Source organism: Lepidothrix coronata, unplaced genomic scaffold (genome assembly GCF_001604755.1).
Source record: "Lepidothrix coronata isolate B3197 unplaced genomic scaffold, Lepidothrix_coronata-1.0 Scaffold29, whole genome shotgun sequence".
NCBI classification, from domain to species: Eukaryota; Metazoa; Chordata; class Aves; order Passeriformes; family Pipridae; genus Lepidothrix; species Lepidothrix coronata.
The window spans coordinates 2,601,281-2,615,705 of NW_016690209.1; the positions used below are offsets into that span (position 1 = coordinate 2,601,281).

At 62.8% G+C, this 14,425-nt stretch overlaps 2 protein-coding genes across 6 annotated transcripts; both read left to right on the top strand.

The window, feature by feature from the left end:
• The first annotated feature begins 2,037 nt into the window (after window positions 1-2,037).
• Window positions 2,038-10,380, top strand: ECE2 (endothelin converting enzyme 2). Of its 4 annotated transcripts, none has more exons than XM_017810621.1 (19): window positions 2,038-2,129; window positions 3,810-3,896; window positions 4,277-4,421; window positions 4,611-4,826; window positions 4,901-5,025; window positions 5,170-5,316; window positions 5,393-5,458; window positions 5,630-5,818; window positions 6,197-6,339; window positions 6,468-6,582; window positions 6,845-6,955; window positions 7,148-7,246; window positions 7,334-7,411; window positions 7,607-7,710; window positions 8,004-8,114; window positions 8,434-8,501; window positions 9,126-9,316; window positions 9,403-9,498; window positions 9,621-10,380. In XM_017810621.1, the coding sequence occupies exons 1-19, from the start codon at window positions 2,088-2,090 to the stop codon at window positions 9,795-9,797; spliced, it is 2,310 nt and encodes a 769-aa protein (XP_017666110.1). In that variant the 5' UTR covers window positions 2,038-2,087; the 3' UTR covers window positions 9,798-10,380. The 4 variants fall into 4 exon arrangements, 3 of the variants coding, with proteins under 3 accessions (XP_017666110.1, XP_017666108.1, XP_017666111.1); XR_001874027.1 differs by lacking the exon at window positions 9,621-10,380 and adding an exon at window positions 8,693-8,751 and having other exon boundaries at window positions 2,080-2,129; window positions 3,807-3,896; window positions 9,403-9,496; XM_017810619.1 differs by having other exon boundaries at window positions 2,080-2,129; window positions 3,807-3,896.
• Window positions 10,381-10,932: 552 nt separating this feature from the next.
• On the top strand, window positions 10,933-14,425 carry LOC108495121 (mitochondrial ubiquitin ligase activator of nfkb 1-A-like). Of its 2 annotated transcripts, none has more exons than XM_017810442.1 (5): window positions 10,933-11,016; window positions 11,516-11,646; window positions 11,876-11,963; window positions 12,041-12,161; window positions 12,932-14,425. In XM_017810442.1, the coding sequence occupies exons 2-5, from the start codon at window positions 11,533-11,535 to the stop codon at window positions 13,626-13,628; spliced, it is 1,020 nt and encodes a 339-aa protein (XP_017665931.1). In that variant the 5' UTR covers window positions 10,933-11,016; window positions 11,516-11,532; the 3' UTR covers window positions 13,629-14,425. The 2 variants fall into 2 exon arrangements, with proteins under 2 accessions (XP_017665931.1, XP_017665932.1); XM_017810443.1 differs by lacking the exon at window positions 10,933-11,016 and adding an exon at window positions 11,045-11,167.

Here is a 14,425-nt window from a genome sequence, read left to right on the forward strand (position 1 = left end):
ATAGTGACAGTGACACCGACAGGGACACCGGCACCGATAGTGACACCGGCAGCGATAGTGACACCGATAGTGACAGTGACACCGACAGGGACACCGGCACCGATAGTGACACCGGCAGCGATAGTGACACCGATAGTGACAGTGACACCGACAGAGACACCGGCACCGATAGTGACACCGGCAGCGATAGTGACACCGATAGTGACAGTGACACCGACAGGGACACCGGCACCGATAGTGACACCGATAGTGACAGTGACACCGATAGTGACACCGGCACCGATAGTGACACCGGCAGGGACACCGGCACCGATAGTGACAGTGACACCGATAGTGGCGCCGATAGTGACAGTGACACCAATAGTGACACCGACACCGGTACCCACAGTGACACCTGCACCGGCATTGACACTGACACTGGCACCAGCACCAACAGTGACACCAACACCGGTACCAACAGTGCCATCAGCACCAACACTGACACCAACATCGGTACCAACACCGGCACTGGCACCAGCACCAACAATGACACCAGCACTGACACTGACGCTGACATTGATGCTGACACCGGCACTGGTACCAACAGTGCCATCAGCACCAACACTGGCACCGACATTGGTACCAACACCGGCACTGACACCGACACTGGCACTGACACCAACACTGGCACTGGTTCCAACAGCAACACTGACATTGACACTGGCACCAACACTGAAACACCGGTACTGACACTGACACCAGCACCAACAGTGGCACTGACAGCGGCACTGATACTGCCATCAGCACCAACACTGACACCGACACCAACACTGACACCAACACCAGCACTGACACTGGCAGCACTGGCACTGCCAGGGACCACTGGCAGATGGGGACCTGGGACTCTGCCACCCTGGCATGAGGCATGCCACCACCTGAGCCAGACAAGTGAAGTGGCATTGCCCGGGGCTGGCAGGCTCAGTGGGGCCCCTCATGCCACAGACACCCATGGGCACCCCTGTGCACACACACAGCTCCTGCTCACGTGCCCTGGCTCCACAGTTTGTGCAGGTGGCCTTGCCTCGCCCAGCCCCACCAGGCATCCTGGGGGACATCTTAACCTCCTGAGCAGCACCCCAGGCTGTGCTCCTTGAGGAACTGCCTGGCAGCACCCCAGGCACTGAGCAGGTGACCTGCAGCGATGCCCTGTCCCAGGCAGGTGGTCACACAGTGCTAGGAGGTGTCAAGGCAGGATGTGAGGTACTGCACAACCACGGCCTTCCCACAGTACCACAGCTGTGAACCCCTGGGTGCGTGTGCTGTGGCACGGGCCTGAGGGTGACATCGGGGTGCCATCCTTTAGGTACCCAAGATGAGGTGTCAGTGTGCATGTGTGAATCCACCTGTGCGGGTGCTGGTGCACTGGGCCATGTGCCCGGATACCGGAGCAGGGGGTGCTGCCGCGGCTCTGCACTGTTACCACCCGCTGCCTCTGCCGGAGCCAGTAACCGGTGCTGTGCGGCACTGATGTGCCTCCCCGGGTGCTGAAGCCCAGCGCCGGTCCGTGTGTCCGTATGCCGGTGCCCGTTGCGGTGTGAGCCTGGGTTGTGCTGCCCGTGCCGGTACGGGTGCCGGTCCGAGTGCCGGTGTCGCTGGGGGAGGCTGTAGGTGCCGCTGCGGCTCTCTGGGGGTGCAGGTGCGGTGCCGGTGCAGATACCGGTGCGGGTGCCGGTGAGGAGCTCATCTCGTGCGCACGGCAGTGACCTTGGCGGTGGGGCCGGGCCGGGCGAACCGGAGCGGTGCGACGGGGCTGGGCACCGGTGCCCCCGCTCCAGCCCCTCCCGGGCCGCCGGCGCTCGTTGCCCCCGCCCGGAGCCTGTGGTCCGCGCGCCGCCGGTCCCACACCCCGCGGCTCCATCCCTCCGGCGCGACTCCATCCCTGCCCGGTCCCGGCCCCGACCCATCCCGGTGGTGGCGGTGCCTGTCCTGGCGGCAGCGCGGCGCCCGGTGCGGGCCATGGCGGCGGCGGAGGCAGGCGGCGCTGCGGCGGCGGCGGGGGCCCGGCGCGGCCCGGGCGGGGAGCGGAGCTAGGCAGGAGGCGGCCCGGGATGGCCAGGATGAACGTGGCCCTCCAGGAGCTCGGACACGCCGTGAGTGCCCGGGGCAGCGGAGGGGCAGGGCGGGGGCAATGGGCAGGGAGGGGGGCAAGAGGAGAGGGGAATGGGGGGACCAGCGAGGGGCGCGGCGAGGGGGACAGGAGGGGGCCCGGGCACAGGAGAGCCCGGAGGCTGGAGGGCTCAAGGACCTGGAAGCGCTGGGGGAGCTTCGGGAACCTGTGGGAGGGAAGGATGGGGGATTACAGGGCAGTGAGAGCCTGAGGGATGCAGGGGCTGCATGGGGATGAGGCTAAGGGAACTGAGTGGCTAGAGGGTCCCCTGTCCTCCCTGGCTGGGGGAGGAAGGCCCCCCCAAACCCCTGGCTGGGGTTGAACAGAGGGAGCCAGGGTGGTTTGGACACGGCCCCACAGACCCTGCTCCATCAAGGCATGAAGCCCACCTGGGCTACAGTGATGCTGCTTGTAGGGTGACCCACAAGAGAGCACCCCTGGAGGGGGCAGGAAGCCCTGTCCCTGCGCATCTCAGCCCCATAGAGGGGGTAGGAGGAGCCCCAGGACTAGATCCTGCTCCTGTCTTAGGAATGCTGGAGAGGGGTTGCTGGCTGTTGTCCAGTATGAGGACCACCCAGGAGAGGAGAGGAGCATACTGGGGGGAGGTGGGGCAGTGGAGGGGGTCTGACTGGCCAAGCTCCTGCAGGATGCTGAACGATCCCTCCTAATGCCAGTATCTCCCAGGAATCCACCCTAGTGGGGGGTTCCTGCCAACCGTCAATCCCACGGTCCCATGGCAGCCCTTGGCGATGCCCCCTCCCCATCCCAGCAGTGTGGCAGTGGGCAGAGTTAGGCATGAGGCACTCACTCTGCTTCACCCCCTGCACATCATCTGTCCCACCCTAGCTCGTTCCTGGCCCCCGACACCAGCCTCGCAGGCAGCCCTGGGCGTTCACTTCATTCTGTAGCACAGGCTGGAGGGTGATCCACAAGCCACTTAGGCATTAACTCTGAAGCCTAAGGATAGCTTACGACCAGCAGCATTGCTGAGTCTATTCCACCAAAATCCCCAGCATTTTCTTCTAGCTCATCCCCCCCTCCAATGCTGCTGACTCAATTCCACCAGCTCCCTCTTGGCTGAGTCCTCAGCAGCCCTCACAGTTGGGTCCATGCAAACTGCCCTGCAAGGCCAGGGATAAGGGGGATCCTGCCCTGATAGCTGGTACCCTTGTAGTGCCCCTTCTCCCCTCACACACTCTGTCCTGCGCCCTGGTCACCCCCAGGGCTGGGATGGGGCAGGAGGTACCTCCAGATGTTTCAGATCGATTCACATCTGCATGGAAAGTTCCAGGCAGGGGAGGAGGGGTGAGACAGCAGCACTAGGCAACAGTTGCTTGGTGACAGGGACCACGTCTCCGTGGCGATGTGGCACCTGTCGGCAGGGCTGATGCCACACAGCTGCTATGGCTACACAGAGGGATGCTCCAGTGGCAGCCCCCAAGCTCCCCGCCAGCAGCTCTCCCTGTGCTCACCAGAGCCACCCAGGGCTGGGGACAACCTCTGAGGGAGACTCAAGAGCACCAAGGGGGGGTCAGGGGCTGCCTCGCCCCTCTTTGTACCCACTGAGCAGACACTGCCCACCTCCCCATAAGAGCCCAAGGGTGTGGCAGGGTGGGTGACAGCCCTCCATGCCCCTGTCCCAGCCCGCTCCGTCCCTTAGCAGATGCCCAACTACAAGCGTGCCACGCTGCAGGATGAGGAGGGGCCGGAGCCAGCAGGGGATGGTAGCGCCTCTCCAGACAGTGTGGAGGTGAGGTCTGCCCCAGCTCCTCCATCCTTCCCCTCTCCATCCTCCCTGCCCTCCCCCTTCACCCTCAGCCAGAGCCTGCTTGCAGCCAGGTGGGTAGTGGGAGAAGGGCTGGGAGCCAAGCCAGACCTGGCTGTCCCCAGGGATGTGCTGGGAGGCAGCCAAAATGCGGCACAGAGTGTGCTTGGACAATTGTCCTTCCTTGTGGCTTGGGGGGGCTGCCAGAACCCACCACCAGCTTGCCAGGGGTGGTGGGGAGGGATGCCCTGGTCCCCTCCTTCTCATATAGCCACGCCAGGCACCGGAGAGTGGCAGGGGAGGGAAGGGGGAGTGGTGATGTCTGGTCCCCCCGTGGTGCGATGGCAGGTCCTGCTCCTGCCCAGGTGGGGTTTCGGAAGGGGCCGGGGACGCTGCTGAGCCGTCTGGCCTCGCGCAGCCAGCTGGAGCTGGTGCTCTGCGCCGTCGCCGTCTCCCTGGCCCTGCTGCTGGGCGTCGCTGTCATCACCCTGGCCATTCAGTACCAGAGAGGTAGGGGGAGTTGGCAGTGGTGTCCCCACACCCGGGAGGACATGGGAGGATGAGGAGTGATGGGTCAAGCCTGAGGCACCTGCTCTGGGTGCTCTGCCTATCCTGGGGTGCAGGCAGGGCTTGGCCCCACTCCATGCCTCAGTTTCCCCCAGTCCATTTGCCCAGCCACAGGCATGCCTTCCCTGCCAGATCCCTCTCACAGCACGTGCCTGACGGCTGCCTGCGTCCGGGTGGCCAGCAAGATCCTGGAAGCCCTGGATACAGAGATGGACCCATGCCAGGACTTCTACCAGTACTCATGTGGGGGCTGGATCAAGAGGAACCCACTGCCCAATGGGCGCTCCAAATGGAGCACTTTCAACAGCATCTGGGACCAGAACCAGGCCATCATGAAGCATCTCCTAGGTGGGCACCAAGGGGTCACAGGCACTGAGGGGGTGGCCACTGTGTCCCTGGGGCTGACCCACAGCCTTCCACAGAGAATGCCACCTTCAACTCCAGCAGCGAGGCAGAGCGGAAGACACAGCGGTACTACCTGTCCTGTCTCAAAGAACAGAGAATAGAGGAGCTGGGCTCCCAGCCCCTCATGGAGCTCATTGACAAGGTGGGCAGACATCCACATGTGAGCCGAGCTGTCAGGGCTCAGCCCAGCATGTCTTCCGCTCAGCTCTTCATGTAACTGGGGAGGGAGCAGCCTTTGGGGACGGACCCCATCCCTCCTTGAGGTGCCAGGTCTGTCTGTCAGCAGATTGGGGGATGGAACATCACTGGCTCCTGGAACCAAACCAGCTTCATGGAGGTACTCAAGAGCGTGTCAGGCACGTACCGTGCAACCCCCTTCTTCACAGTGTATGTGGGTGCAGACTCCAAGAGCTCCAACAGCAACATCATCCAGGTTGGCACCTTGGGACTGAGGGGTGGCAGGCACCAGGTGGGACTGGGCTGTCTATGCTACTCCTCTCTCCCCCCAGGTGGACCAGTCAGGCCTTTTCCTCCCATCCCGGGATTACTATCTGAACAAGACCGCCAACGAGAGGGTGAGGCTGGGTGTTGGGGACGCTGCTGGCAGCAATCAGGGAAAGCCATGGCAACGGGGTGTGAGCAGCTCTGGGATGCACCTGGCACCTGCATCCTGCCCCTTGGGTGCTCACCCTGGGGAGGTGGAACAAGCTGCAGCCAGCGCTGAGTGAGGGCTTGGGGTCTGGCAGGTTCTGGCAGCTTACCTGGACTACATGGTGGAGCTGGGCACACTGCTGGGGGGCACCCCAGGGCCCACCCGCCTCCAGATGCAGCAGGTACTGGACTTCGAAACCCAGCTGGCCAACATCACCGTGCCCCAGGCTGAGCGGAGGGACGATGAGAAGATCTACCACAAGATGAACATTGCCGAGCTGCAGGTGGGCACAGCCCAGCGCAGTCTGGGGAAACCCTCCAGGGACATATGGGAAGTTGTCCACTGGGACACCAAGGGGTCCATGCCCACTGCTCCCCTCCTCCAGGACACCCTGGGCAGCCCCATCAATTTTGGGACATGTGCTGGGTGCTGGAGTGAGGTGCTTACCTACCCAGTTTTTAGGATTTGGGAGGAGCTGCCACCTTGCACAGTGGGATCCAGGGGTCCCCTCCTTGTCCTGCAGCATTAAGAGCAACAGGAAGGGTGCTTGGTGGCAGTGAGGGATCTGATGTGGTGAGGGACCTTGGGACCTTCCCAGAGAGCACAGCCCCCTGCCCCAGGGGGTCCTCCACCTGGTGCCACATCCTCATGTCCCCTCCAGGTGCTGGCCCCTGCCATTGACTGGCTGGATTATCTGTCTTATTCCCTGGCCCCACTGGAGCTGGCAGACACGGAGCCCGTGGTGGTGTATGGGGACACCTACCTCCAGCAGGTCTCTGACCTCATCAATGACACTGACAGGAGGTGAGGCTCCTGCGTGCCCTCAGCCATGCCCCCCCATGGCAGGGGCACATTTTGGGCTTGTCAGTGGCTTGGAGTCTGGAACATGCCCACAGATTGTGGTGAGCTGTGGCATATCTCTGCTCTTGCAGCATCCTGAACAACTACCTGATCTGGAACTTGGTGCAGAAAACGGTCTCCAGCCTGGATCAGCGCTTTGAAACAGCCCAGGAGAGGCTGCTGGAGACACTCTATGGCACCAGGAAGGTAACAGTATGTCCTGGGACAAGCCCCCTCTGCTCCTGGCCTGGAAGCAGCCAGGACCTCCTCTGCCCTTGGGATGCCCTTGGGATGTCCTTGGGATGCTAAGCCCTGGATGCTGCAGAGGGAAGCCAGGGATCATCTTTTGGGATGGGGTTTAACTGCTGAGCATCTCCCCTCTGGTGAGGAGGCTGAGCCAGGCTGGGTGAAGGGAGAGGAGCAGGGGAGTGAGCTGGGCATCTCACAGACCCTCATCTCGCTCCCACAGTCCTGCACACCCCGCTGGCAAACCTGCATCTCCAACACGGATGACACACTGGGCTTTGCTCTGGGCTCCCTTTTCGTCAAAGCCACGTTTGACCGGGACAGCAAGGCCATCGTGAGGACACTTCTGCCCCCATCCCCTCCCCATCACCATCCTTGGGAATCCCGTTTCCCCTCCAGTCCTAGGGCTGGAAGGTGGGGAGCTGGGAATTGGGACCCCCAGCCCTGGGGAGGTTGTGTCCTGTCTACTCTCTCCCCACAAAGGGGCTGGTGGGGGTAGGGGGCCTTCATTCCCTCCCCTCCCCAGGCTGAGGAGATGATTAGCGAGATCCGGGCAGCCTTCGAGGTGTCTCTGGAGCAGCTGGACTGGATGGATGAGAAGACCAGGCAGGCTGCAAAGGAGAAGGTGACTCCAGGGAGGGAAGTGGGTGTGAGACCTCATCTCCTCCCAGTAAGCCCCCCCATCTCACTGTCGGGGCTTCTCCCCACACAGGCAGATGCCATCTATGACATGATTGGCTTCCCTGACTTCATTCTGGACAACAAGGAGCTGGATGATGTTTACGATGGGGTAGGGGGCTGGTCCCTGCTCACACCAAGCCCTTGGGGGCCCCATGGTGGGGCAACGTCACTGTCTCATGGCCAGGGCCGCAAGCTCAGGCATTTGGGACATTGTGCAGAGCCACTCTGGTACTGAATGCATCCTGGCCAGGGTGTGGGGAACCATCTCAGTGGGCCCCTCCTGATCCCTCCTCTTCCTCACCAGTACGAGGTCTCTGAAGACTCCTTCTTCCAGAACATGCTCAACTTCTACAACTTCTCTGCCAAAGTGATGGCTGACCAGCTCCGGAAACCCCCCAACCGTGACCAGTAAGGGGGAAGGCCTGGGGGGGGACAGAGGATGTGGCATCGGGGTGCCTGGGTGGCACTGGCTCAGTGGGAAGGAGGTCCCCCCCATGGGGTAGCACAGCACTGTAGGTCACCTGTGGTGGCTGTAGCTTGTCCCCAGGACATGGTCCCTTGGTCACAGGATGGGGACAAAAGTGCCAGCCCCGGGCAGGGTGGCACAGGGAAGCCATGGTGCGTGATGGCACAGGAGGGTGGTGGGCTGGGTGAGAGGTGACACAGCCTTGCCTGTCCCCTGTCACACCTCCCTGCCCCAGATGGAGCATGACACCGCAGACCGTCAATGCCTACTACCTGCCCACCAAGAATGGGATCGTCTTCCCTGCCGGCATCCTGCAGGCCCCCTTCTATGCCCGCAACCACCCCAAGTGAGCCTGGCATGGGGGACACCTCCTGGGGGTGGGGGGGGCATGGGCTGGATTGGGGCCAACAGAGCCACCCACAGTAACAAAGCAAAGCCCTGGGGGGCTTAAGCATCATGCAAGGCTTTACATCCTGCAGCCAAGACAGCCTGCAAAGTCCCCTTAGGGCCACCAGTGTCCCCAGTAAGACTCATTCCCAGCTGGGTCCCAACTGGAAAAGAGTCTGGTCGGGTGCCTAGGCTGTGGAGGGGGTGGCCAGGCAGAGGCAGACTGCAACACCAACACCCCCCCCGTACTTACCTGGCTCTTTCCCATGGCCCCACAGAGCCCTTAATTTTGGTGGCATCGGCGTGGTGATGGGGCATGAACTGACCCACGCGTTTGACGACCAAGGTGAGAGCCCATGGGCAGCCCCAGCCCCGACTCCTGTTACCTTCCTGCCCTCCCCAGCCCCACACCCGCCCCTGCCCTCGGCATGGGCAAGGGGTGCCCTGGGTGCACAGGGGTCCCGCTTTGCCATCCATTGCATCGTGCGTGCTCGTGCCCCCCCGGCCGCCCCCCCTTCTATCGTCCTGTCTCCCCAGGTGGCACCCGCCGACACCTCCCCCCGGCTTCTCTGTGCAGCTTTCGCTCCATCCGCTTGGTGAGGACACGGTGTCTGCAGCCCCGGCCCCCTCCTCACCCTCCTCCCCGCGGGGCACGGGGCCGGTCCCTCTCGCATCCGCTCTGCTTTATGCCTTCACCACAGCCCCGGAGCAGACATGGGGTCAATGGGGGATTGTGGGATCACAGATCTGGGTTTGGATAGTGGGAAGGCACCGGGGGATGCCTGGGGACCCAAGTGCGCAGCTGCGCCCCAGCCAGAACCTGCCCAGAGCAGGGACTGCGGGACACCATCCCCCCATGGCATGGACCCAAGGCGCCAGGTCCCCCGGCATCCCCTGGCGCTCTCCCACCGCACCCCACTCTGCTTCGGGACCCCCTGGTCCCACCCCACCCCACGGCTCGGTCCCACAGGACGAGAGTACGACAAAGAGGGAAACCTGCGGCCGTGGTGGCAGAACTCCTCCCTGGAGGCCTTCAAGAACCGGACGGCGTGCATGACCGAGCAGTACGGCCGCTACACCGTCCACAGCGAGAAGGTCAACGGGCGGCAGACGCTGGGCGAGAACATCGCTGACAACGGCGGGCTCAAGGCAGCCTACAACGTGAGTGCTGCCGCCCGGAGGGGACACGGACTGCCCCCCCTCTCCCGTCTGTCCCTCCCTGGGGCTTCAGGCCAGCTCTCCCGCAGGCATACAAGTCCTGGCTGCAGAAGAACGGGGAGGAGAAGCGTCTGCCAGCCCTGGGACTCACCAACCACCAGCTTTTTTTCGTGGGCTTTGCACAGGTAGGGCTGAGCGGGGTGATGGGTTTTCTGTCCCTCCTTGGCTGCTCAGAGCCACCCCACAGCCCCCCACAGCTGCTCTGGGGTTTCTGTCCCCATCCCTGAGGCTACTCCCGCTCCACCAGGTGTGGTGCTCCGTCCGGACACCCGAGAGCTCCCATGAAGGGCTGGTGACCGACCCCCACAGCCCCGACAAGTATCGTGTCATCGGCACCCTCAGCAACTCCCGGGACTTTGTCGAACATTTCGGCTGCCCCCTGGGCTCCCCCATGAACCCCGGCAAGCACTGTGAGGTGTGGTAGGGAGGGGGAGGGTGCTGTGGACAGAGGGGACAATGCCATGCTGTGCCCCCGCCCCCAGCCCTCGCTGGCTGCTAGAGCTGGCTACGGGCAGAGAGCGGAGGTCACGCTCTGTCGCGGTTCCCCTCCTGTGCACAAACCGCAGACCCCACCTCTGCCCCCTCCCCGGCACACACGGCCCCACACCAGGCACCCACCGCAGTCCCATCCACAGCCTGGGGCTGGACGCGACCGGCAGAGAGGCTGTAGCACCCCCAAAACGCAACTCTGCCCCCAACCCTGATGTGCTTGAGTCGGGCACAGCTCAGCGTCTCCCTGCACTGCATCCCCCCCTCGCAGGTGGGCAGGTCAGAGGGGTCCCAGGGAAAGCACTAGAGCCAAGATACCCCCGCTCCTGCCCCGCAGCCTGCCAGAAATGGAGACTAGGGGCCACCCGGCTCCGCACTTCCCTTGTCCCCTCCCGATCCAGCTTGGCTTCCCCATCCACCTCTGCTGGGACCAGCGGGCGGCAGCGGGGACTCTGGTGCCTTCAGGTGTGGGTGGCTGTCGCCGAGTTTATGTAACGAATAAAAGCAGTTTCCACTTACTCCAGCAGCTCGGGGACCTTGGTGGTGTCGGGGCTGGGAGAGAGGTGGGATCTGGAGCTGGGGGGGGGTGACTCAAAGTCTGGGGGGACACGTGAGAGCTGAGACATCCCGAGGGACCGAGGGAGGGGAGTGGAGATGAGATGTCTGGATGGACGAAGGGAGGGGAGCAGAGGTGTGGGGAAGAACGGCAGGGCCGGAAGGAGTGAGTCAGAAGCACAGGCTTTACCCCCTGGTAAAGCCCAGCCGGGGGGTCCCGCTGGCCCCAGCACGGGTGACTCCAACCTGCCCCGGGGCCGAGCCGTCCCCGAGTCCCCTCCCGGAGCCCCCAGGGCCCGCCCTGGCCGGTCCTTCCCCGCACAGCCTGTCCGCAGCCCCGCATCAGGTCCCGCGGACCCGCCGGTACCGGGACCCCGCGGGAACCGTGGCGACTGGCATGAGCGCTCGCAAGGGCTGCCGGGAGTTGTGGTCCTACTGGTGAGCGGCGCAAGCCACGACGGGATCTGTAGTTCGACGCGAGGAATGCTGGGAGTGATAGTTCGGGCGCGGCCCGCCCCGCCGCCGCACCGCGGGGGCCGGACTACATTTCCCAGCAGGCAGCGCCGAGGGGCCAGGGTCCGGGCCTGGGCGCCTCAGGGGTACGGGGGCAGCGGGGCCGGGGCGGCGGCGGGGTCGGGCCGGGCCGGAGTGGGGGCGCCGGGCCTGGACGGGCTTGGGTGGTACCCTGGGCCAGGCCCCGGGCTGGGTCACGAGTGCTGGGCCTCGGCCCGATCCTGTGTGCAATACACGGTGGGCACTGGGCCCTGGCTGGGCCGGGGCCACCAGGTCGGGCCGGGTATCGGGCAACTGTGGGTGCTGGAGCTGAACTCCCCTCGCCGGGGCCGCGGACGGGCCTGGCCCTGAGGTGGCATCCTGGGGACAGGGGCAGTGGGATGTCCCTGCCCTGGGGACAGAGGGGCAGGCATGTCCCTGCCCTGGGAAAAGGGGCATTGGGATGTCCCGAAAGAGGTGGTGGGATGTCCCTGCTCCTGGAGACAGGGGTGCAGGGAGGTCCTTGCCCTGGGGAAAGGGCCTGTGGGACGTCCCTGCTCCTGGGTGACATGGCCCTGTTCCCCAGCCAACACACTCACTTTGCAGGCATTGCTGCCCAAGCCATGGACATCCCCATCACACCAGGGGAGCTGCTGTGTCTGGGCTCCAGCCTTGCCTTCTCTGGCCTTTTCTACTACATGTACAGGAAGAAAGCCAAAGTTGTGGCACGCATACAGGTAGCCCCATCCCTCAGATGTTCTCTCCTGCCCGCTCTCCCTTCCCCACTGCCCTACACCCTTTGATTTGGGTGCACTCACTGATGGCTGCAGCCTGCTGCATTCTCTGCAACATTATGACACTAAGGACTGAGCAGGTCACATCCTACCAGAGATCTCCACAAAGCCATGCTTGGCCCGGCCTCTGCCTGCCCCTGCCTATGCTCACACTCAGTCCCTGCTCTTCCAGGAGGCCCCAAAGCTCCAGGTCGATGATGATTTACCAGCCCTGGTGTCTGCAGCTGAGGGGAGATGCCTGCCCTATGTTGCCCTGGAAGGTAAGAACCCCCTGTGGCCTCGCACCAGGGACAAGGGCAGGGCTCTCCTTCGTCTGTGATGCATCCCTTGTCCTTAGGCATAGTGCTACCAGCCCAGGCTGCACTGACCAGCCACTACCATGAGGGGCTGCAGGGCGTGATCCAGAAACTGCTACTGAAGGAGCATCGGCTGATCTGGAACAGCTTGGCCCGGAGCTGGTGAGCAATGGGAAGGGACTGCAGGGGTGGGCTTGCACCAGACAGTCCAGACTCTGGGGCCGCTTGAGAAGCAGAAAATAACTTGGTTAAAGGCTTTAGTCCCTATGCTTGGCTCAGCCCTAGGAGTTCCTTCATGTTGTGGCCAGCAGGACCAGGGAAGTGATAATCCACCTGTAGTCAACACTGATGAGGCCACACCTCGAGTCTTCTGTCCAGTTCTGGGTCCCTAAATTCAGGAAGGGCATTGAGGTACTGGAGTGAGTCCAGAGAAGGGCAACAGAGCTGCTGAAGAGTCTGGGGCACAGCTCTGATTAGGAGCAGCTGAGGGAGGCAGGGGTGTTTAGCCTGGAGAAAAGGAGGCTCTGGTGTGACATTATTACTCTCTACAACTCCCTGAAAGGAGGTTGTAGCCATATGGGAGTCAGCCTTTTCTCCCAGGCAACTAGTAACAGGATGAGAGAAAATGGCCACAAGCTGCACCAGGGGAGGCTTAGGTTAGACATTAGGAAGAATTTCTTCACAGGAAGGGTGATTACACATTGGAATAGGCTGCCCAGAAAGCAGGAGCAGGGGGCTCCACCACCAAGAATGTCGTGGAGTCACCATCCCTGGAGGTGTTTAAGGAAAAACTGGATGTGGTACTTAATGCCATGGTCTAGTTGACAAGGTGGTGTTCAGTCATAGATTGAACTCAATGATCTCAGAGGTCTTTTCCAACCTAATTGATTCTGTGGTTCTGTTGTCCACATCTCAACCCTGTCTGCTTGCAGGAGCGAGAGCGAGCGGGTGCTCTCGGAGCAGATCTACACCGTGCCCTTCCTGCTGGCCTCGCCAGGCACCGAGGCAGTGACGCAGGTGAGCGTGGACAGCCCGCTCCAGGCCGTCTGCCTGCCGCTGGAGATGGTGTACGAGCGCTTCCAGCAGCCAACCCATGGCTTCCGCGACCTGCTGGGCCAGTACCTGATTGGGGAGAAACCCAAGGGCATCCTGGAGACAGAGGAGATGCTGCGGGTGGGGGCCGGGCTGACAGGCATTGGGGAGCTGTCCCTGCACCCCGACGGCTCCCTGCACCTGCAGCCGCCAGCCTGGGGGGGCGAGTTTTTCCTGTGCCTTGGGGACTGGCAGACGGTGCTGTCGGAGCTGGAGTCGGCCAGTGGGCTCTGGAAGGGGGCAGCGGTGCTGTGTGCGGTGGCAGGGCTGGCCGTGCTCCTGCACGCCCTGTGCCGCGCCTACCGCCGCTCCCGCCCCAAGCAGCAGCAGGAGGACAAGGAGCTGGATGGGGAGGAGGCCGGGGACAGGGAGCCTGAGGACTCCTGTGTGATCTGCCTGGCACGGCCGCGCGAGTGCGTCCTCCTGGGCTGCGGCCACATCTGCTGCTGCTTCCGCTGCTTCCAGGCCTTGCCCACCCGCCTCTGCCCCATCTGCAGGGGGCCCATTGAACGTGTGGTGCCCCTCTATCAGGCCTGAGAGCACCTGGGCATGCCCAGGGAAGGGCAGTGGGAACCAAGCCAAGCCTGCAGCCTGCAGAAATCTCAGCGGTCCTCTCGTGTGCAGTTGTGTGATTCCTGTTGGGAGGGAGGGGTCCTGGTGTGCCCCATAATCTGCCTTAGGGAGGGCAGGGCAGGGGGAGTTACAGCTTCCTCATCCTCCCTTTGTCTGCCAGAGGGACCCCCTCTAAACATGAAGGCTTGAGGAAAACCTACACAACACCTGTCCTGAGGAGCTGAGACCTCAGCCCCATGCTGGGGCATTCCTTTGGCTGCCAGCTGTTGGACCTGTACCCCTTTCCCAGCTGTGACCCACTCAAAGCCATGCAGGACTTCTCCCTTATGTTTTTTTTACCGGCATGTGGTTTTATTGGGAGGATGATGAGGGCAAGACCAGGGCTGGTGAGACACAGCAGGCACAGTGGGATAGCAGAGACTCAAACCCCCCTGAGCCACTGCAGTGGCACACCTTGGTGCCACTGTTGTCCTACCACCCCAATCCATGTGCCTACAGCCACTGCCCAGACTATGCTGGGGACACCTAGGGGCTGGCAACGATGAGCCTCTTTGCCAGCTGGTCTACCACCCAGGGAGGGAGGCTATGTCCCTCTGCAGGGTTTCCACTCTCCTTCTGGAATGGGAGAACAGCATTGGGGTGCCCCAGAGCCTGCCTTCATGTCCAGCCCTGCTGTACCCAGCTTTCCTGCCCACCTCCCAGACAGGACCAGGTGCAGGAATGGCTTGCAGTGGTATGTGAAGTGATAAAGCCAAGGAGTC